Source organism: Rhea pennata, chromosome 12 (assembly GCF_028389875.1).
Source record: "Rhea pennata isolate bPtePen1 chromosome 12, bPtePen1.pri, whole genome shotgun sequence".
Classification (NCBI taxonomy): Eukaryota; Metazoa; Chordata; class Aves; order Rheiformes; family Rheidae; genus Rhea; species Rhea pennata.
Genome location: NC_084674.1, coordinates 16,092,230 through 16,115,396, shown reverse-complemented (window position 1 = coordinate 16,115,396; position 23,167 = coordinate 16,092,230). Strand labels below are relative to the sequence as shown.

Below are 23,167 nucleotides of genomic sequence, written 5' to 3'. Positions count from 1 at the left end.
CCATTTGTTTACGGGACCTGTCCTTAATCTGTGTGGTCTGCTTTAGCCTTGGCTTCAAATCTCATGCTACTCTGTGCAGTTGACCTGGCTTCCATTGCTCCAACCCCTGGGTATTTTTCTGAATATGGCCCACTGGGAAAAGCTCTGAGCGTTCACCAACTTCCTCTGACCCTGCCTATGACTTTCTATTACAACGTTTATTCTGTGACTCACGTGTGTTTAAACTTTTTTTCAACTTTCATAGGGAAAGTAGCTTCTTTTATTTTCCGTAGGATACTAAAATGTGCTGCTATACGTGATCATCAAAGGGCAGGAATCGCACGCACGTTCTCTATCTCCCTCCGTCTGTTTCCGTTGGTCGTCGTGCCAGCCCACTTCAGGGGAAGGTTCTGCATTTTCCCCTCAAGTCTTATCAACATGAGGAGAAACTGAAACCCGTAACATCATAATTCCAATCCTCAAGTCTTGACTGTGGTGATCTGCCTACCAGCAACAGCCAGTAGTAGCCAGGCCCAGACACTATATTAGCTCTCCTCTTTTAATGGCTTACGCATACGTATGTGTTTAAACCACTGTTGTGGTGGATGTTTGCTTCCTATTCACTGAACTAGTAAGAGGAACCAAATAACTGTATGAACATGCTGGTGTGCATTAATGAAAGATGCTGAAAGCACTTTACAGTACAATAAAGGCATACAAACAGCTGGTGATGCAAGAGGAGGAGGCTGTTCTTGTACTGCCTGGCAGGGATTTCTTTTTCAAGTGAATCTTTTCTGAGACTGGTAACAGTAGAAACGGAGTTTAAATATTCAAGTAAGTTAGATGTGCCAGGTGTAGAAGTTGTGAATCAGATATGGTACTGAATGTGCAATAAATGTAAAATAAAGTCAGGGTTGGACAACTGGCTTTATCATCTTTTTTGCTAATAATTAGTGATGGTTTTAATGCATACTAAATTTGCAGACTATTGGTGACCTGACCAATAGGCACATTATATGTGCTTTCAAAAAAGTTTCTAGGACTCCCAATAATTCTTTAAAACAATCAGGCAAGCTGTTACCTGCCATTAGTGAACTGTGACTTGAAGCAGATCAAGATCTGTTTTCATGTGAAAATGAAGCTCGAGTCCTGCAAGTTAGCCTTACAAATGTCCTTCCTGGTATCTAGTTTAGAAATCATGTTAAATCTAAAAAGGAAAAGCAATGAGGCAGTCCACCATCCTTGTTTCATTCCTAGTTTTGAAAAACTACTTTTCTCTTATAAAAGCTGTTCAAAGGGCTGCATAATTCATTCCATAGGGTTAGTCAGCCATGTGCATTTTTGCTTTTTTTTTTTTTTTTTTTTTTGCCTGCAGGTAGGCTGAACACCTGGTGATATGGCAGCGTATTTAAAATGCTGCTTAAAAATCCCCACTTACCAGCACAGACTTCCGCGCTTTCACAACGGTTCGTTAACGCAGAGAGCAGTGCAAGCCAGCGTCCCTTCTAACAAAACTTTTCGTTCCGCCTTGGAGCAGAGGCGGCGGCGGGGAGGGCGGCGCGCTGCGCGCCGTCCGCGGGAGCGGGCCCGCGCGCAGCGGAGGCTGCGCCGTGCCAAGCCGCCCCGCACCGTGCGGCCCCCCTCGGGCAGCCGCTGTGTTTTTAAACTTCTCGTTTCCTCTGAGAAAGCAGAAAGCTCTCGGCAGCCAGGTGCTGAACAGGGGTCTGGATGCGTAACGCAGCCAGTTCAGGGCCGTTAGAAACGGTAACGCGAAACACAACCACGGGCACGGCGCCGAGGGGGAAGATGCGCGCCGCGGGGGCAGCGCGGCCGTGGGGGGGGGGGTTAATCCCCCCGCGGGGGCAGCGCGGCCGTGGGGAGCGGTAAATCCCCGCGCGGAGGGCAGCGCGGCTGTGCGTGTGTGTGTGGGGGGGTGTTAATCCCCGCGCGGCGGGCGGCCCCGGGCGCTGCCCCACGCGCGGCCGTGACTCAGCCCGCGCGCGCGCTGCTTCCCCGCATCGAAGTCGGAGCGCCGCTCGCGCGTGGGGCTGAGCGGAGGGCAGGTGAGCAGCGAGCCGGGGGCAGAGAGGAGAGCAGCAGGAGGGAGGGGAGGCTTTAAAGCGCGGCAGCGGCAAAAGCACCTGGCGCAGTCCCTGCGGCTCCCCGCCAAGGAGCCCCGAGCCTCCGCTCCCGCGGGCGGATCACCCGCTGGCGGGCTCCGGGCGGCCCGCGCTGCCCGCTCCCGCCGCCGGCCCCCGCCAGCGCCGCGGCCCGGCCGGCGGCGGACGCGCCTCGCTGCGCGCGGAGGCGCCGCAGGAGCCGCGGAGATGCGATGCGGGCGGCTGCCGAGCCGCGCCGAGCCGAGCCGCGCCGCGCCGCCGGCATTGGCCGGGCCCTGCGGGGGGTGCGCGGCCCGGCGGCCCTGCGCGGCTCGGCCCCGGCGGCGCGCAGCGCGCCCCCCGCCCCTGCCCGCCGCGGCTCGGCTCGGCTCGGCTCCGCGTTCGGCTCCCGCCGACTTTGACACCCTCCCTCTGGCCCAGCTCCTCCCGTGCCTGCCTCTCGCTCCGTCGCCGCGCCATCCCGTTAAAAGGCTGCTGCTGCTGCTCCGCTGGACCAGTGCACTGGCTGACTTGATGCGGGCTGAAGGCTGGAGGCTACCGGCGAGGGAGGGGAGACCTCTAGGCAGCTTTCCATTTGCGAAGTGAGCAGTAATTGCGAGAAGACAGTCTCCGCGGCTGGAATCAATAGTCTGCTTTCTTGCTGCTGAGGGCACTTTGGAGCAGCAGTAGGTCACTGAAGTAACTCCCGCACGCTGCTGACTGCGGAGTTGTAAAGAACTACATGCAAGTGGCTGCAGTAGTGCTGGAAAACGCTTTGCTGTTACCAAGGACACAATAGTTTTCAAGTCATTAGAGCTTCTCTTCTGGTCCTCTCCTTCCATTACCCAGAGAGGGTCAGTCTTGGGAGGGACGAGGATGGAGCTGTGATTTCTTCCAGCGACGCTTTGGTGGGGGGGAGGGGGGTAAGGGGGGAGAAGAGGCTTTAGCAAGCAAAACCCCACTGCTGCTGCTGAAATCAGCTTTACCTGAATTTCCCCAAGTCTTTTCAGGCACAGAGAGGCACCATGCCAGAGACTTTGAATCTTCTTCGGGCTTTTTGGGGGGTCTTCTTTATCTTCTGGACAGCCTTTAACACAGCCTTAGTGGATGTGGTTGGATCGGAGCAGCAGATTCCCTTGTCTGTGTAAGTGTTTTCATGTTTTTGCTCTCAGGATCATGCTGAAAGGGTTAGAACTTGACTGCTAAAGTTATGTTTTATTGCAGATATTTGACTATTCAAGGCACCTTTGCTTCTCTGTCAGCTGTGTCTAAAGTGGTATTCTCTAATGCACTCGGTGCTACGTTGGTTTTATTGTAAGAGCATGTGTTGGTGGAGTGTCTGGCTGTAGATGCTTATATTTACTGAAGTTGGTGCTGTTACCTTAACTCATTCTCATACGAGAATTTATTATCCAGAACTCTTCTGTCATTTTTTTGCTACTTTCCTCTCAGTGAATACATGTTTATGTTCTACCAAAGCATATTTCTTTACAAGTTGACTCTAAATTAAAAAAGTGCAGGTTGAGTAGTTTCATCAGAGGCCTTTCCATTGGGGTAGCAGGTAGCTTGTGCTTGTACTGGAATAGCTACACGGACTTTTTGCTCTGCTTAGGTTCCTTAGTGAGCTCTTTAAAGCAGAATTGCTTGGATCCTTCTGAGTGCCACTGAAGCTGTTACAGTCTGTGTTGTGTTGCTTGCGACGACATGTGTATTACATTTCTTCCTCTCTCTCTCTCTCTTTTTTTTTTTTTTCCTCCCTCCTCTTTACAGCGTGAAGCTCTGGGCCTCAGCGTTTGGTGGGGAGATCAAATCTATTGCAGCCAAGTACTCAGGTTCACAGCTTCTGCAGAAGGTAAGGATCTCTTCAGTTGCAATAAGCAAGCTTTTAGCAGAGAAAATGGAGGCAGATTTAATTTTTTAAATAGGAAAGCAGAGCAGTGCATCCTTTGGTCCAAGGTCTATTTCTGTTTTGCATACTAGTCCCTGATGACTCTTCGCATTGCTCTGCACTATCTGGAGACTCGTGATTAAACTGGTTTATTTTTTGGCTGATGTTTATTATCAATAGAAAGTAAACTCCAACATCTATTTCTTGAAGTCGAGGTTGTAGAACTGAGGACTGCGGCTATTTTGTCTGGTTGCTGCATTGTGATAGTGATGTTTGTGTGAAACAGCTGCTGCTTATGAAAAATGTTAACTTCATTTAAGGAGTGGAATTTTAGTGAGTATTCTGTTATTCTTTTTACCCTGTGCTGTGCGCATGCAATTCACTGTATCAGGAGAAGAAGGCAGCACTGTTGTTTGTCATCTCTGCTGTTTTTACAATCCCATTATTCCCCAATCATCTCGACCCAGTGCTGGGATGTATTACATCATTACAGATAAGAGGAATGAATGTGGTTATCTTCCTGCTCAGCTGCACAGCTGGGTAATAAGCTAGTGAAGTACTGCAAAAACTTGAGAAATTGGTCTAAGTCTACATAATTGGGATGTGGGTAATAAGAAAGCAGACTTGAGTATTAGACACGTATCAGGGACTGCATCTATTCTAATTTAAATAAGCAACCTATATTAAAGTTCCATGTTCTAGACATATTAATTTTGTAGCAGTAAATGAAAAAAAATATAATGAGGAATGATGTTAAAAAGATTCTAAGATTACAGTTTTGCTACACTTAATATATGATCCTCAAAAGGCGATATGGAAATGGCAAAAGCACTGAGATTTCCAGACTACAAAGACCACTTATTTAACCCACAGGTTAACTTTCTGCAGCTGTTAAAATGGGATTTTAATCCAGAGTAACATTTTATATTTGGTCAATTTATGAAAGAAACTATTCCTTCAGATTGTAGCACTTATTTTGAAAGGCTCATTCCATTTTAAAATTATGTAATGGACAGCATGTATAACAGTTCAAACAAAAAGATGAAGCAACTATTTAAAATGAAGTAAATAAGAAATTCATGTGCAATTATTAGTTTAGCAGTATCCATCTTTTCAATGTTGTATGTTCAGGATTGAAAAATATGAACTTCGCTAAATTGAAGTACAGACCAATTAAGACAAAAAGCATTTGAGATCTTTTACTGCCTTTCAAGGCCGCTATCTGACTGTGAATATATTTGAAAGATTTTTATTTTAATCTGAAACTGTGGACTCTCAGTGTGTGTTCTAGTTCGTATACCCATGTGTATATTCTCTGTAGCCGCATATCATCACATTTCTTTTGTGAGCTCTTTATTTGTAAAGCAAAAGAACCTTTCAGTTCTGCATGGCTTTGATTAGTATCTAGTCAAATATTGTTAAAAATGTTTTGGTTTTTAATTGGACCCTAACAAACATGTTGCTTAATCTAACTTTGGAACAATTCCACACACAATTTTTGTACTAAAAATTTTTGGAAGTTGTGTCTACCAAACATAATAGTCCAACACTTACTAGAAAAATATGGAACATGCTGTGTTTTGTAGTGGTGCTAAAATACACAAAGAATCTGTATAAAATCTTTAATCATTCTTCTTTTCTCCGTAGTATATACTGCCTCACCGTAGATACTGCTCTTGTCCCTTCAATACGTTTTCCCTCTGAAGTAGTAAGATTTCTTCCTGTTGGTGGTTTTTATTGTGGGTAATTGGAAGCTATTCATTTTACCTCTTCATCAGCATCCTTTCTGCTTTGCTGACAAATCTGTACTCCTGTTTGTGAAGGTGGATAGTATATGTTCATTCCAAGGTATTTCAGTTTTGTTTCATGCTTTTGTTGTGATATTTCATTGAAGAGTGAAAGGAGAAAGAAAAAATGCAAGTATGACAGGTACTTAGAGCAACCTTATTCATTCTTCACATCCCCTAGCTTTTTGTTTTTGTCTGGCTAGTGGTTTGGAGAAACCTTTAGTGCTTTTTAGTTATATTTAAAGTTCCAAGTGTATCTGTTCTTTCAAGTTTGGCATTTCCTCCCGTTGACTGCGGCAAATGAGCCTGGATGATAGCTGATTTTAACATATATCTTTTTGTATGGTTTAAGTATTTATTTATTTTTTTTTTTTTTGAAGCTTGCATGAATAAACACATACTAAGCTTCAAGATTTGCAAGTATTTCTAACACACACAGTCGGTGTCATAAAACGTCATAACACTTGACAGTGATAGTGCAATAGTGCTCTAAATGTGATCTCCTCCCATCCCCTGCTAGCCTAATATCAAGAGTCTGTTTGATAATATCTGTTTGATATTTATTATGAGCCTCTGAGTGATCAGAGTCAACACATCTTTTTAAAGTCCAGATTCTTATTTTAGAAGCAGCGCTACTTTTAAAATTATTGGCTGAATTCATACTCTCTAATCATGAATTAAGTATCATTAACAGATGGAGTTTTAAAACATACATATAATGATGTACCTGGGCAATATAGATTTCTCAATTACAGACTGCTTTGAAGCACCATTTAGTTTAATAAGGACTTGCTAAATGAAAAACTAATGTAAAGGTTACTTGTTTTGTCAGCACGTGTGGTAAGTGTACTATTTTGAAAGCAATGCATTTAAAATGAACGCGTTATTGCCACGCTCTGCTACCCACCCTTTTTGCACATTAAAGGTCATTTGGCCCATACTAAAATTTAATTGAGCAAATGAAATTACGTGAGATACTCAGCAAAGCCGAACTTTGCCAGGTTATTGATGTGTATATTGATTTTAGTTATTACCATTATTCTTAAATATCCCTGTACTGTGAACATCAAAATGAGTCAACAGCATTGCTGTCCTCTTGAGTTTTGAGAAGATGGTTAGGAATATTTTTATTGCTGCTTGAAGCTATATATTAATCCCCCCCCAACTATGTTTACCTTGTCTCAATGTTTTATCTTATTCTGTTATGATCATCTTAACTAAATATATTGTTAGGATGCTTAACAACATAAGGGGTATATGATTCCCCTCACCCTGCATAGACCTGGCTTTAGATGAAGCACAGATGCTGTACGAATTTCTGACTTTGAGAAATGAAGATGATCTGCTTTAAGCAAAATCAGCACTTAACAATGCAGATTTTTTCAGTACGCTATTATGTCCAAAGAGAAGGAAGGCTATTCTATATTCAAAACACAAAAGCAGAAGAAAATGGACAATATTGTCTGAAAGTCACCTGATTTAGGAAGGTTTTACAGTTGTTATGTGGATTTGACAGCACTCAAGAAGCTGCTTGGTGCTGTAGAGATACGCATACTGTTCAGCTGGTTAGCAAATACTGCTGGGGCCTGTGAATCAGCTGAAATTTTAATAATCTCTTATGTGACATATACTACAACGTAACTGAAAAAGTATTATTTCCCCCTATGCTTTCAAACGACACTTGCTGTATTTGAATCTTGATATTTCTTTAAACCTTTTCTTTCTTTTTTTTTTTTTTCAGTGTGATTATGTTTAGTTAGAACTGTGGTAAATGCAAGAGCATAACCTGCTGGCCAAGCCAGGCTTTTTATGCATCGGATGAAAAGTAAGGGTTAGGTGCCAGGAAGGTGTTCACTTCAGCTGCCGTGGGTAGAAATTTGGAGGGACTGACTTTGGGGAATGCTGTTTTTCACTTGCAGCATTTGCAATAACAATTCTGTGTGTGTGTGTGTGTTCAGTTCTACCCTGTACCAAAACAATGGTAGTAATAAAATACATGCAAGAAGATGCAGGTAATGCACCTTCTGTTAATGTTAAATATAACTAGTGTTTATGCAGTAAAGCCTCTCCAACCTCAACAGAGTTCCTGATTCTCTGAATACGCAGGGTGGCTTATGTGGTCTCGGATTTCTTTGGGAGAGACCTTTTCTTCACACTGAGCTCTGATTTGGTCCAGAATAGTCAATGTTATTTTATTAATAATATAGGAGCAGTTTTGAATTGGAAAACGAGCATTTATCTCTCAGTTCAGCCTCTTAAGGTTTCTTGCTGAAAACAAGCTTGTTGAAAGCTATCACAGATTTTTCTTATGTAAGACATTTAACTGAGTCTTCACTGTTATGTAAGCACCTACTGCCTTAATTTCAAGCAGTCTATGGTATGCACATGCCTACTCCTTCCAGCAAATGCTTCTTTGTATTAGAACTTCTCAAATCATTGTGTGTTCTCAAAGCGGCTCTTTCAATCAGTATAACGGCCCTATCTTTAAAGAATTGCATTTTGTCTTATCAGCTAGACTTGGTACTCTATCTTCTCAGTTTTGTACAATTTGGAAATGTCAGTGCAAAATTAATATAAGAGGGTGATTTAGATCAATTAGCATTCAGCTGGTGTATCTGAATCATGCAGTACATCTATCTTTAGTTTTAAAATATATAATAGTGACTTAAATTCTTAGAGAAATTTAGTCCAATCATTTTGACATTAATTGCTTTTCTTTTATTTAGCCTTATGCTGTTTTTTTTCTTTTTTTATGTTCTGGGTTTTTTTAGTCTTTTTTTCCTCTTTGCTCAAGATACTGCAAATACTGCTATCTGCTTTGCAGAGGAAGAGTCAGTAGCATTGTACAATTTAAAGTACAGACAGGATTGTGTTATCAGATATCAGTTTAAACTTTTACCAGCTGCAGCTAATAATCCTAATCCTGCAATAATGATTTTTTTCCATCAAAAGAAAAAAGAAATAGCATTAAAATACCACTAGAAGTATGACTATGATTTAAAAAATATGCTAGCCAGGTAAATGACACTAAGTTTATCAAAAGCTTTATTCAGTGTTGACTCATTCAAACCCCTGAAGTTTGGGTTCTGTAAATATGCATCTCTTCACTCTATTAAGATCAAGCACTAGACAATACCAGAAATATGTATCAGAGAATCTTAAAACATTATCATTCTGGTGGTTCACATAAATGATGCTTTGAAACTCGAAGTTTCAACCCTCGTTCCATTTAATGTCTACAAGATTTGGGCTATGTATCTCAAAGTTATTTTTCATGCCAGTTGAGTTACTGGGTGTTACAGGGTGTTTTGCTAGGCATTTAATGTTATGTGGAGTCATAAAGGTAAATTATTTCAGATGAGCATTTAAATTCTTTGCTTGAAAGAAAGAAATAAATCATTCATATGCCACTAATGTGCAAGGTAGAGAAAGCTGTTAGGTGCAATACTGATTTTTCAGGTAGTGTATTTGATCTGTATGGGAAAATATCACAGAGCTATCCAGCTTTCAGTGGTGAGGTCTCCTTTTTTCAATAACAGATTTTTTTTTCTTTCTTTTGAAGAACTCCTGTTGTCTTTGGAGGAATTGGTAAAAATTTTCTTTACCTTTGCTGAAGTCAGAACTGCATCCTGAATGATCTGTGCTCTCATCTCCTGTTCCAGTTTTATGGCAGGAGTAATAGTTTCTTGGTGTTTGTAGTGTTTCAAAATGTAGTCAAAATTTGCCTGAGTATCAGTTGTCATGTTTGATGTTTTCAACTCACTGAGCTTGATATGTGCATTATTCTTTCAATTATGTCTTTTAATTTGGAAATTGAGTGGGCAATCCAACTGGAAAACATTAGATCTTGAAAGGAAATGCATGCTAATTCCCTTGCTGAATGCATTTATGGCTGTTTGTTTTCATATCCTGTATTGGAAAATGCTAACGTTTCAAGGTTAAAAGAGCCAGTCTCCATGCAAATTATCTTGACGGTGAAGGTACATAGAGCCATGAATAGATGCCTCATTGTAGTGGTGATTTGCTTTTAAGCAACTGCTAATCAATACTCTACAGTTGTCATTACTGTTTTGTAGGGTACAATTTTTTGATGCTAGTAATAAATTGATTCATATTGTATACCACAAATTATGTGTTGATAGGATAGACTGTGTTTTAGGTTGCAGTAGCAGTTTCACCAAAAAGTACTCATGAAATGCTTTAATATACTGCTTTTTTGAAGTCCCTGTTGTTCTCATGTATAATACTTTTGCAAAATTGCATGGATGTTCTTATCACCCCATTTAGTATCTGTCCAGTTAATTTGTAAAGGTTAAATACTCTCCAAGTCAGACTGTCCAAGTTATAATAAGATTTACAACTAATAAGAAAGTCTGTGGAAAAAATATATTTGGTATCACACTTTGAGAGAAGTTGGGAAGGGTCTTGGACACCTTTCTAGAGGTGAGGAATTTCAGTGAAGGTGCCTGCTGAAAATGTCATGTCTTTAGATCTTATATGACTTCACAGATGGTTATCAATGTTGCGGTTCATAACTAGTACATCATTTCTGAGTGGTAGTATTGTATGGTATTGAAATGAGTATGAGAAAGATGTGCTTGGTCAGGAGAGACAAAGACTTGCCTGTGTATGGGTGCACGGAGGTTACAACCAGTATGTCAATCTGGGAGTAAAATAGCAGATAGAATAGAGTACTGAGCACAGGTGTTATGTCCTAATTGCCTTCTGCAGGAGAGAGTTGTTTGCATGCACACTTTTGCTGGGATCTTAGTGATTGCTGTGCATAGTACCTCAGATTGCTGTAACAGGCTAGACTTGACTTGACAGGAGAATTATTGGAGACCATGTTTAAGACAAGATCAATTGCTTAGACAAAGGTTTAATACCCCCCCCCCCATTTTAGTAGTGGTGCTCTTCAAAAATGGAAGGAGAAATGGGTGTAACTTTATAGTGAAGTTGATGTTACGTGCATACCTGTATGTATAAAGTGGTCTGTGTTCAAATTGTGCATATGCTTCTTGATGGTAACTATTTGTGTGTGTATATTTGTTTTCCGTTTTTTTCTTCTTTCTACAAAATAACATTGCAAAACCAGAACACCTGAGAAATCCCTAGTGCCAGGGAGTTTTCAGGAAGAAGACGGTGCTTGAGAAGTCAAAGATGGCTGACCTCTGTAGGAAAAGACCAATTTTTGAATATTTCCTGGTTGTTCTTGTCATTGGTGGTGGTTCATTTCCCCCATCCCTTACTGGCAGCTCCACCCATCATAACCTGTCACAGATGTGTCAAGACATGGAGTTACAGAAGGGTCTATGGAGGTTGTCACTGGCTCCAGGTGTTGCTGCTTCTAGTACCTCTGCCTGTTATGAATATACTGAGTGGATGAGGAATGCTTTGTCCTCGAAGATGCATCTGATTTGACGCATCCTACCTAGCCTCCATTTCTGCCATGTTTTATGGGAAAGTGGCTGAGGTTGCTATGTGTAATTTCTGTAGAGAGCTGGGAACTGACTGGGAACTGCATGTTCCAGCACATGTCAAATGAATGCACGTTGTTTGAGATAAGAAACATACTCGGTCTTAGAAGCCATAAAGGTATGATTCTTGTGTCATACGGATAGAGAGGGGCAGCTGATCTGCATTTCAGAAACTTCTAGTGCATAATGAAGACGGGTACGCTGAGTGGCAGACACAACCTTTAAAATAAGCTAGAAAACCTTAAAAATAAGGAAAAAGGAAAATGTTTTTCTTTTTCACTGAGGAAGGAAGTGTGGAGAAATGTATATGGGGAAGGGGAGAAGAAAGAAGGACTAGACGTATTTCCTAGAAAGTGATTTAGTGTCTTGGGTCAAGCTGTACTTCAACAAAACTAGTGAAAACTTGAAATACGACAATAGTCCTCTAATATAGAAAAATAGAGGAAGAATAGATTTGTTTTCTATAGCCACAGTGGATGAAACACAAGAAAGTCTTAAATCACAAGAAGTGAAATAGTGTTTTTTTTATGTCAAAAACTTAATTCTCCTCACTGAGAGGAAACAGTGGACTAGTGTGGAAAACTTCATGGAGGCTTTGCAGAACAGGTAACAGACTAATAGCACAGATCTAGTTGAATTGCCTTGTAGTAAGAAGGTGAGCTAGGCAATCTGTTCTTTTTATGACGTGCTTTTCTTTTGGACTATAAATGATGAAAGTAATTATTATTATTATTATTGATCTCTATATCTATGCACTGTTAGGCTATGCACTGTCTTTATCTCCTTGGGATACAGTCAGGGAGTCCTTTAAAGCAGAATCTGGTTATAAAACACTGTCGTCATTACTTCACAAGTTGACTGGATGCTTACAGCGTTTTTTTTAACAAGCATATATTCAAGTGGCCTTGTTAAAATGCATACATAGATTATTACAGCAGGATAAATAGATAAAAAGAAGAAATAAAGACTGAAAGCAGCCTTCATCTATTTGACTTGAAGTCTAACCACTACATGGTGAAATTTCAAAGGGCTAGCTTTTCCAGGTGTCTCAACATGTTTGTGTTTAAGTGCAGCTACCAATATGCAGCGAATACAAGCCCAAGTGGAGCTGTAAGACAGTAATATAGGGCCACCGTGCAATGAGAGAAAAGGCAGTGTAAGCACTAATAGCTGATTAGATATAAACTCCTGGTTTGTTCCTTGTGCAGCTACTGCATGTTCTAGTGTTTTGTTGTGGGTGATGGTCTGTATTTAGTTTAGTGCTTTTTCATACTTTCTCAGCCCTCTTACTCTTCTGAAGAGCTTTTCCTAAACTCACTCTCTGCTAGTTTTTGCTTTTTTAGGTAGAGCCTAAAGCGTACAGTTCTGACCATATCTCTCAACGAGCAAAGTGTTTGACAGTGGTTGTTCTGAGCTACTTGTTCTGTTGCCATATTCCTGAGACCCGTAAAGAGTTAAACTCTTATATTTCATTAAGATGACAAAAACAGCATTTCTAAAGCACTAGACCTTTCTTTGTCAGAGTACTTGCTCCTACTCCTGTGTTGTACTCTTACCCTCCTTAATTTGAAATGCTGATTTTTCCTGCTCTCTCCCTGTCCTCTTTCTGAACCACCTTACCACCTTATCTCTTGTATTTGAATCCGTTTTAAAATGGGCAGATGCTCTGGAGAGAGATGTTTTCTTCTGGGACTGATGCCAAATGTTTTGCATAAATCCATTTGCCGTGTAGGAGGCATTTTAAAAGATAGTTTTTACCATTTCTCCTTCAAAGTAGACTTTAAGATCTTAGATTACCTGAGTTAAGAAAGTAAAAGATGCAAGAACAGACTGTTCTTGTGTTCATTAACAAAACACATCGAACAATGACTTAATCTAGTTCTCTGGGCGTATCGTATGAGAAGTATGTATGTATAATTTATTCAACATATGGGTTAATATCACATTGATATATGCAGGCTCTGCTTGTTTCTTAATTTTACTTCTCTTAGCTTGCTTATGTGAATGATTGTAAGCGTCTTTGAACAAATTCATGGTGGTTTCCTCATAGCAATGTTGTTGTGCTTTTTCTAATAGAAAAGGATGAAAAAGACTTTTGGGCTTCTATTAACCCCATAAAATATTTTTCTTTAGAGTACTCTAAAGGTGCAGTTAACAGACATTCCTGAAGTTTGTGTAAGTGGGAGATAACATTATATTAACTGTTCTATAATATGAGTTGAGTAGATTCTCGTCTCATTAATGCTCTTCAGAATACACTGATACTGATTTTTGAAAACTCTTATTAGACTCTAACTTAAAGCTGACTTCTGTCAGCATTTGCCACTGAAGACTCAAACTGATTCTGGAAAAAAAAATCCACTTTCCTCCTTTGTGCTACTATCTTAATCTCTTCTATGGAACTCTGAGCATCTTTGAAAATTTCTAGAATCACAGAATAATTCAGATTGGGAAGAACTTTAGAAAGTCATTTAATTCAGCTTCTTTCTTAAAGTGGTGCCAACACATAGCCCTGAGCGATCTGATCATAGTTTTGTCCTCTTGGGTCTTGAGAACCTCCAAGGATGGAGGTTCCACAACCACTTCTGTTCCACCTCTTCACCTAATCTGGTGTCGTCAACCACCTTGATGAGGGTCTTCTGTCTTCTCCTTCACATTAAGATGCTGAAAGCAGTAGGCTGCAGTATGTGCACCTGAGGAACTCTGCTTGCAATCAGGCTCCAGGTCCAGCATGAATGATTAACCATTACCCTGTGAGCCTGGCTGTCTTGCTAATTTTTCACTCATCTAGTAGCTTGCTTGGCCAGACCATAATTGTCCCAACTTTGTTATAAGGATGGTGTGGGAGACAGTGTCAAAACATAAATGATGCTCATAGCTCTCCACTCTTTCACAGGTTTAGTCATTTCATTGTAGAAGGCAATCAGGTTGGTTATCTCTCATTTTATACTCGTTTGTCATCTTCTAGGCCTCTCTTAGGTGTCAGTTACAGACTGTATTCTGCCATCTTTTAGTTGTTACATCAGATCCTACCTATTAACATTACAAGGTCTTAATCTAAGCTGAACTCTTTTGTTTGGCATTGAGGTGGACTTTCTTTCACAGATATGGTTCTCTCAAAAGGAGAATGTAACTGTTCTCATAATTATGAATTCTCAAGAGTAATTTACACTAAGTTAATTGCATGAATTGCAAAACTTTTTTCAATTTTCCATGGTAACATAAGAATTCCTCTTATAATTTAGGGATAAACCAAACTTTTTTGATCTCTTAGTTGCTTCACTCCATCTTTATCAACCACAGTATCTTAAGTGAATTCAGTATTGTAGAGAAATGATTTGTCAGCTGGTAGGTTTTCTGTCTCCTTGTCTCTTTTCACTTTAAATTATTCTACAGTAGCTGACAATGAGCATCTTTCTGGATTTACACATAAACAAGGATTTGACTTGCTTCCTTAAAAAGCAAGAATCTAATTCTCCAGTAAATTTTTCTCTTGTGTATTAAATAAAAGCCCTTTGAAAATGCTATTTGGAAGGCATTGTGAAAACTTTGGCCAAGACCTCAGCATTCCTAGTATTCCTCTAGGTCATATTTTAATGTTTGGCTATCCAATATACTTGTGAGATTTTGCGTCAAGCTATTTAAGTCACTAATTTTCAAGACACAAGGAAAAGATCTACATAGTATGGGTATTAAAAATTGATCTATTGGGAACACTTCATTGGTCACAAAATTAGATAACATCTTCTAAAGTGACTAAGCTGCAAAGATGAAAAGCAGGAATATTCTAACTTCAACTTTACCTTGAAGCTAAATGACTATCATTTTATGTCAGCTGTGCAAAATCTGACTGCTGAGCTGTTTGTACATGATGCTATCATACTACATTAATAGAAATTTTCACTGATAATGAAAACGGGTAGGAGGCTAAGAGTAAAGCTTTATGTTATGACTTGCAGCCACTGACTATCTGCATCCAGCAGATTTATTCCCCCTCTACACACATTGTGCCTCTTACAATATTTTTCTGCTATTACTTCAACAAAGTGCAATATAAAAGATGGTATGTTATAGATGGCATTTTAACAAAAAGTCTGAGTAGTCACTTCATGTTTTGGTCTTTCACCTATCAGTACAAACTACAACACAATTTCACAGTAAAAATAGAGATGAGTTCTGACGTCCTGTGGAATTCTCTGTGAAAAATACTGAGTGGAAAAAGACAAGACTGGAGTATTTCTGTTGGCCAGCTCAATTAAAAAAATTAAAAAAAAAAAAAAAAAAAATTTCCTGTTGAAATCAAGGGAGTGGATTGAGTTTTAGCAAAGCTCTTAAACGGGTCTAAGTTAATAATATGCTCATGTCATGCATTTCAATTTCAGAATTTTGCAGAGAATAAGTCGGTGGTAGTTTGAGGCTTTGGGCATTCTGGATGAAATCCTGCAACTGAAAGTTAGGCACAAGCAGGATTTTTCCCATATGGAGGTATCTTTGCCTAACATCTGTAAAATGGGCCTAGAAATGCTGCCTATTTTTTGCCCAGTATTTGTTTCTGACTTTCTAAAACTTTAAAATATTCTAGATCAGGAATAATATGATAATTTTTTTAAAAAATAATCTATGGGAAGAATCAGGTTGTAAAGAATAGCACCAGCATGGATATGAGTGTAAAGCAAAGTACGTGGAATGAATCAGTTCTAAGAACTAAAAAACGTTCATTTAAAACGCATTAAAGAAAACACTTTCTACTACTAAAACAAGTTTTTTTTTTTTTTAGTAACAAATAGCCATGAATAGCTACAAAATGAACACAAGTTTCTGTATTTCTTCTGTTGTTGTTTAGAGCATATTGTTCCTGCAAGTGAAATCGAACCCTTCCTTGACAGAATTCACTCTTCCTATGCTTTGAGTACAAATTGATGTGCTGTACAAGTGTTAGAAACTGCTTTTCAAATTTGCAAATGTATTATCTCCTTTCCCTTGTACTTTTTCTTCCCTGTGGTATTGTTCGCTTGCCTTGCGCTTGTTTACCCAACTAGAATTACCTTTCCTGTGTAAGTACAGTTCTGCACTATTTTTTTCGCTCTATTTTTCTGGTTGCCCTTTACCAATTTTCCTCCAAGACTCCAACTGATCCTACTTGTTGCTGAGTCAATTTCAGAAGCATCAAATTTTGGCTAAATTGAGAACAAGGCAATGTGCCTTATCCAGTTAGAGGTAGCTGACTATTTTGTCTGGAAGTTTTCATCAGTAGTGCTGTTTTCAGTTAAACAGTCAGATGCACCATGCACATTACCATAAGGAGCTGACCAACTGAAAAAAAATGCAGAAGTTATGCAGAAATAGAATGAATAATGGCTTAAGATTTTAATACATAAGGGCAGGCAAAAGTTATGCAAATACAAGTGTTGCCTTTAAAATAAAATTTCATTAAATTATAATGTGTGAGCTTTAAAGGAAGAATGAATATAGGATCTGTGAGTACATGCTACACACTGTGGACGTTACTGGAAAGGGATTATTGTTTCCGAAGTGACAGCCCCTGTTCGTAGTCCAAGGCCTCAGCTGTACCTTGGTTGGCGTGTTCCAAAGCCATATCATGATTCTCTCTAAAATTAAATGAAACTCTTCTGTCGTGGCTGGGGAGATGGATTCTCTGTGTCGTCTTGACAGAACAAGACAAATTGCAGGGAGCCGGTATCAAGAAGCAAATGCAGCCCGTTTAAATGGGCTCAAACAAAGGAGAGACCGGGACACGGACAGGTGGTAAGATGAACGGGAATAGGGCGCGTCGAGGAAGCAAGCAGTGGCAGAACATTTTGCTTTAATACAATTGGTGTATACATCTTTGAAAGTCAATCAGGCTCCACTTCTGGTGATTACTTTGGGCAAATTTTATATAAGTGTGTGTGTGTGTATGTATACATGCACACAAAAAATTGTTACATGCATATATATGTATATATATGTATATATATTTATATATACATACATATATATATTTTTTCAAATTTAAAAACTTACAAGCCAAACTCAAAGTCAGGTTTGCTGTTTTGAAAAGGATGAATGCCACATAGTTTCAGAACTTCTGCCAAGAGCTGAAGTGGAAAGAAATTATATGTCAAGAAACGTAAATCTCAGTTTAATTTCAGAAGCCTTTAAGTTGACTATTATTAGTAATGTTCACTCTCAGCCCCTCAGATACTTAAATCTGAATGCTAATTTTGCTCTGCTGAAGACCTTTATTCTGTGCAGCCCTGGTGGAACAGGAATTGAGTTCATCTGCATTCATAACTTGGACACTAATGCTATCCAGTCCATTTTAAGCATGTTATTAAAGTAAAAATATGTTTGTTCAAGAGAACTTCCTCAGTGTTACAAGATGTCTAGGGAATGCGACTTGAGCAGGGACAGTAGATAATAGCTTTATAGGTCCCAATTCTTCAGATACTTTTGTGTTGGAATAATTCAAATGGTGGTATGTAGAATTATTTATGTATGGCTATACTTATTTGATTGGACCATATTTCTTTATCTTGGTTTATAAAGGTACCAGAGTCATGTAACTAGAAATTCTAAATATCCTGAACATATTTTCTCAGATAAAACTAGCTGCTAACTCTGCTGTTCTCGAAATTTATCTTCAGTAAGATGCACAACCTAAAAGGTAGTGTCTTGAAATACAAAATTCCCATTCTTCACACAAATTCAGAGCCTATCGGATATTTTCCTCTCAAGAGTCTAGTTAAAAAAATGCTTTCTGGTGTGACTAGATGGGTAACAAATTGAGGCAGACTGTACATTTGCATTGCATGAACGTCTCACTTAATAGCAAAGTTTTCAATACTGCAAGACAGCTCTGTAATTTGGGTGGAGATGATACTTTCACCTTCTAGTTACTGGTTTGGGTTTCATGCGTTATGTTTGTGTGTGAATGTCAATGTGTTTGGTGGCTAGGTGGTGTTGTGATTGTGAATGAAGTAATGCCCTGTATAGTATTAAAAGGCTGAAAAGAAGCTACCTGTGCCCCTGACTTGTTGATTGACCCTGTGTAAATCGGTTCTGATACATATTTGGTTCCACATACTTAAAAATGTGAATTCTGCCTGGATGTGTTTTTGCTTTTTTTTTTAATATGAAACGAGTATGCTTACATTGAGCGTAAAATACCAGTATGAGTGTCAGACTGCCTGGTGTGGGTGACCGAACAGGTGAACACTGTGAATTGGTCGCCTCCCACTTGGTGATGGTCCTGGCGAAAGTGGAACGGGCCTGGAGTCTGAATGGTACGTCTGCAGTTTCCAAAGGGTGTAGGAACCTGGATGAAAGCAAGATGAAAGCAGGGCAATGCAAGCTTAGCATTACTACTTCAGTCTTAGATAAGGATAAATTAATTAGCACAACAGTTGAAGTTGTGTCTGTTCAGAAGCAACTGAGACAAATGCAGGTGGGAGTTACTTTGTAAGTGAGGAGCAGCTCCAGGTTGCACCTAAAATAAGGTCATTTTTGGTAACAGTATGCATATTTCTAATGAAACATGTTGTGTGCAAGTTTTACGTTGAGTAGCTAAAATATTGTAAAAGAACAGCTAATTCTACCAAAAAAATCATGACTGTTGATGTGAAACAAAGTGAGGAGAAGAACAGGGGAAAAGAGTTGCAGTGGCACTGGCAGCTGTTTATGGTACATTCAAGTAATATTTCAATGTATATCTAGGATGTATGATTAGATCTGCCTTTATTGTGATTATGTACCTTTTTGCAGGTTCTTAAACCAGTATTTAGAGTGTTGACTATTGTAGAAATTACAAAAAGATGAGATCTGCAGTGTAAAAGCTTTTTTTTTTTTTTTTTTTTTTTTTTTTTTTTTTAATTCAGAATAGTTGTATGCAGTACTGAGACCTATCTGCAATGAGACATTATTCTGTTGGGGGTGGGAAAGGGGGTAGGACATTTAAGGATGCACTGGAAAAGTTATAATTTAAATAAAAAGAGTAATTATAAATCTCCTGGATGACTACCTGTTAATTCAAACTGTAATTTATTTCAACTGGAAAACTGTGTGTACTTTCCCTGACTTTCCCTTCCTGGTGGGTAGGAGGTTAGAATTGAAAGATTTATTTTCAGGCAATTAAAGAAGGAAACAAAAGCCAGGTAACTGGAACAGAATCGTGTTCCTTATAGGTGAACAATAAGACAAGACTCTCTCGTGTCTCTTACCTAGTGATTGCAACATAGGGGCTGCCTAATTCTTCTAGTTGATCCCCTCCAAAGGAGCTGGCAATTCTTCTGAGGCGCTAGCTCTTTTCTCTTGTTCTTTCATATGTAAGGAATTGCTTTTTTGCTTTTTTAATGAGTGCCTTGATACACAATATACCCTCTGCCTTAAGCGTTTATTTTTTTTCCTTCTCCTCCATTTCCTTTCCCCTATTTTCTTTTCTCACTTCAGACTCTTCTGATATGTGATAATTGGCCCTTTTGGAATACAGTTTTCCTTATTGCTATTTATTTTCAGGTTTACTCCTATATGTTATCTTTAACCACTTGCACACTTGCTCTTATTTATTCAAGCCATATTTTCAAGTCCTCTTCTAATACTACCTTTTCAGTGTTTTAAAATCTCTCAATGCCTACCTCTTTAGAGATATATCAAACCTTGATGTAGATGAATCACTGTATCTCTAGCAGTATTATTCTACTTCTCATGGGCCTAATGTTTTTCTTGCATGTACTCTAGTAATTTTTCTCAGGTGTAGGAATGTGCAAATGATTCTCCATTTGCTTGTAGTGATTGTTTTTTTTTTTTTTTTTTTTTTTCCCCTACTGTGTTGTTCTAACTTCGTTCTGTAATCTCTAATCCCTTACTGAGATTTCCAGACAGAGGAATTAAGGAAAAAGTAGCAAAAGTTTTCATTTACCATTCTATAAGCTTCCCAAAGCTGGAAGATTTGCAAGTTTAGGATATGAAAGAAAAACAAAACAAAAAGAGAAACAGCAATTAAAAGTAAAATCCTGTAAACTTTTTTATTTTCCTTTTAATGCAATTTGAAAAAGATAAAGCTTCAGACCTTCATCTTCTAAATCCTTTCTTCAACCATGTGCTCATTTTGATGCTTACTTCTGTCACCGTCATCAGCCGTGCTGTGCTAGCTCTCCGTACTAAATGTACACAGGCTCACCTGTTGCCTCCAAGTGGGGAAAACCCGCTCCAAATCTGCCCGTGGGGCTGAGCTCCATCCTTTTCTCAGTACGACCTCGTCCGCGGCGCCCTCGCTGGTTTGATGAGAAGGAAGTGGCAGCGAGGACACCTGCGTTGGGGTAGCAGAGGCGTCACCGGGAGCGCTAGGTGACCTTGAGCAGAAACTTGGTTGGTTTCCTTGTCCTCCATATATCTTCTGTGGTAATAATGCCTTTTTGCGGGGGCCTAGCTCTGTTTTATGTACGAATATCTGATACTTTGCATTTACTGAACCACTGCAAAGGTGTCACCCGACCTGGGGTGGCTCTCGACTCGCCGGTGTTGCTCCGGCACCGGGGTGCTTGCAGTCCCCTCCTCCCGGCCGCGTCGCGCACGGCGCTTGCCGCCTGCGGCCGCTCGCTCACGCTGCGCTGCTTTCAGGGTCTTCCAGGTAGTTCAGGACCAGTTCAAAATCTCTGCTCTTTGCTTTTCTCAAGGATTCTCCATGGAAGTTGCTTCTTATTCTTACACCCCTCTGTGCGTATAGGTCATGTTGTGTGAACACCCACTTGCTAAAGCATAGAAATATTTGAATTCATAGTAGTGAGATTAATTTTGAGGTGAGATTTAAATGAGGCAATTGATTGTATGTAGACAGGCTGGGAGTCTTATTTAAAAAATCTGCCCCAAGAATCCCCCAAGAATCTGCCCTTCTGGATCTCGTCTAAAATAACTATCCTCAGCTGTGGGTAGAACTCTGAAGTCAGGAAGCATAAGCATCACTCTTCATTCAGAGTGAGTATTAAAAGCAATTAAAATTCCCTTACGCAACAAACAGGATCACTGCATGCAATATGCTTTTTCAGGATCAATTAGGAACTTAAGCTGTGGTGGCAGAAGAGTTTTGAGTTTTGAATTCATGTCAGTGAAATGGCATGTATGTGTTTGAGGAAGAATGAGAGACAACTGAAGTCCACAGCAAAGGAGTAGAGGAGCTGTGAAACAGCCTGCACTAGTGGCAGAGAACTGTTTAAAAAAAAAAAAAAAAAAAAAAAAAAAAAAAAAAATCTGTAAATGGACAGGGTTGCCCTTAAATACCTAATTTCTCTGTGTAAGTGTAGCAAATCATATGACCTTGAACCGACTACTGTACTCAAAAGCAGTAAAAATAGCCTTTGTATAGCTTCATGCCTCTGTTTAAAAGTGCATTTCTTTAAAGCTATTGAACTGACCCATGAGCATCTTAAATCTTTTTCTCATTGCTCCTGACACTTTGACTGAAAAATTTTAAATGTATGTCACATAGCAACCTTATACTGTGCTTAAACAAAAGTCTCAGAAAATCTTATATTTGTCTATGTTGCAATTCTATAAAATCTTATATAATTAGAGAAAAGAAATTATAAGAGGTAAAATACTGTTTTAATGTACTCTACTGCCCAAGATTGTGACACTCACTAATGTTGCCTATTGCGTTGGCTATCCTGTGTTTCATCCACTGGAACAGTCCTTTATTTAAAAACAAACAAACAAACAACCCCCCCCCCCCCCAAAAAAAAAAAAAAAAAAAAAAAAAACTGATGAAATTTCAGCTTTGGATAATGATTGCAAAACACTAAATTTTTCTTGCCTGAGAAAAACAGAACTAACCCCCCCCGCCCCTGTACAACATGTCTCGTTTATTTATTCATTTATTTGCCCTTCTTATTTCCATTTCCTATGCAAGGAGAGCTCTACCTGTGCAGAGATAAAAATACCCAAGTACTGCAGCAAGATGTTGTATTGCAGGTATTCTTCATTTAGGCATGAAAATGTCCCTTACTGCTACCTTTCTAGAATGTGGAAGAAGTGAGAGCTGCTGTGTTGTGCTCTCTGCGTATTTATGTCAGTCCATTACGAAACCTATAAGTAAAGGAAATGCAGTAGGTGAAATTGGATATCACGGTTCACCGTACTAGATGTGCCAAGTCTCTTGTAGTCTGACCTTCTGAGAGCAGGATTGATTTTTATTTTTTTACGTGATCGCTTCTGGGTCCTTTCTTGATCTTTCAAAGGAAAAATCCTTTGCATATGAAAATACTCTGTAACTCCCTAAAAAGGGATTTATATGGATAGGAAAAATAATTTAGGATGAAATTAGACCATTCATGAGTTAAACTGTTTGAAAAATGATGTGGTTGTTTTTGTGCATCTTAAACTTCTGTTTCTTCACATTGAAATTTTGTAAGGTTTGGGGGCAAAAGTAGCTATTATCCAAAAATGTCATAAACCAAGAAATATTCTGGATACTGAAATAGACTGAAAAAATGTTAGTGTAGTTTTTTTTAATGAACTGTAGAAGTATTTGGCTTTCTCTCAGGAAAAAAAAAAATCCTGAATCCATTGTTTAGAACTTAGTCCTCCTTTGGGGATTTTTTTCCCCCTTCACTTAAGCTAATAACAATTGCTATTTAGCATTATTTTCTTGAGTGGCTGTATTACCATGAAAAATGTTGAGTCAGGCTTCAGTTTGTCTGTCAGGTTACTTAATTTAATGTGGTTTCAAAATAGAAATTAATCTGTGGAACTGAATGGAAGGTTGAAATCAAGGAAGTGTTTGAGTTTTCTAAGCAAATTTGCGCAGAGGTGTTCTGAGATTTGATATTATTGAATAGTATGTCAAGGTAGTTTTAGCAATAGGATTGTAAGGGTCAACTAGATCTTCTGATTTTTTTTTTTCTTTGATAAGAAAAGAATGTTAGAACAACTTAACTATATCTG

At 39.3% G+C, this 23,167-nt stretch overlaps 1 protein-coding gene across 1 annotated transcript in view; it reads left to right on the top strand.

The window, feature by feature from the left end:
* The first annotated feature begins 3,103 nt into the window (after positions 1 to 3,103).
* Positions 3,104 to 23,167, top strand: part of CACNA2D3 (calcium voltage-gated channel auxiliary subunit alpha2delta 3) — a 457,522-nt gene continuing 437,458 nt past the window's right edge. Inside the window, exons 1-2 of the mRNA XM_062585399.1 lie at positions 3,104 to 3,222; positions 3,849 to 3,930. Of these exons, the coding sequence (XP_062441383.1) occupies positions 3,104 to 3,222; positions 3,849 to 3,930 (201 nt within the window). The remainder of the gene's footprint in view (positions 3,223 to 3,848; positions 3,931 to 23,167) is intronic.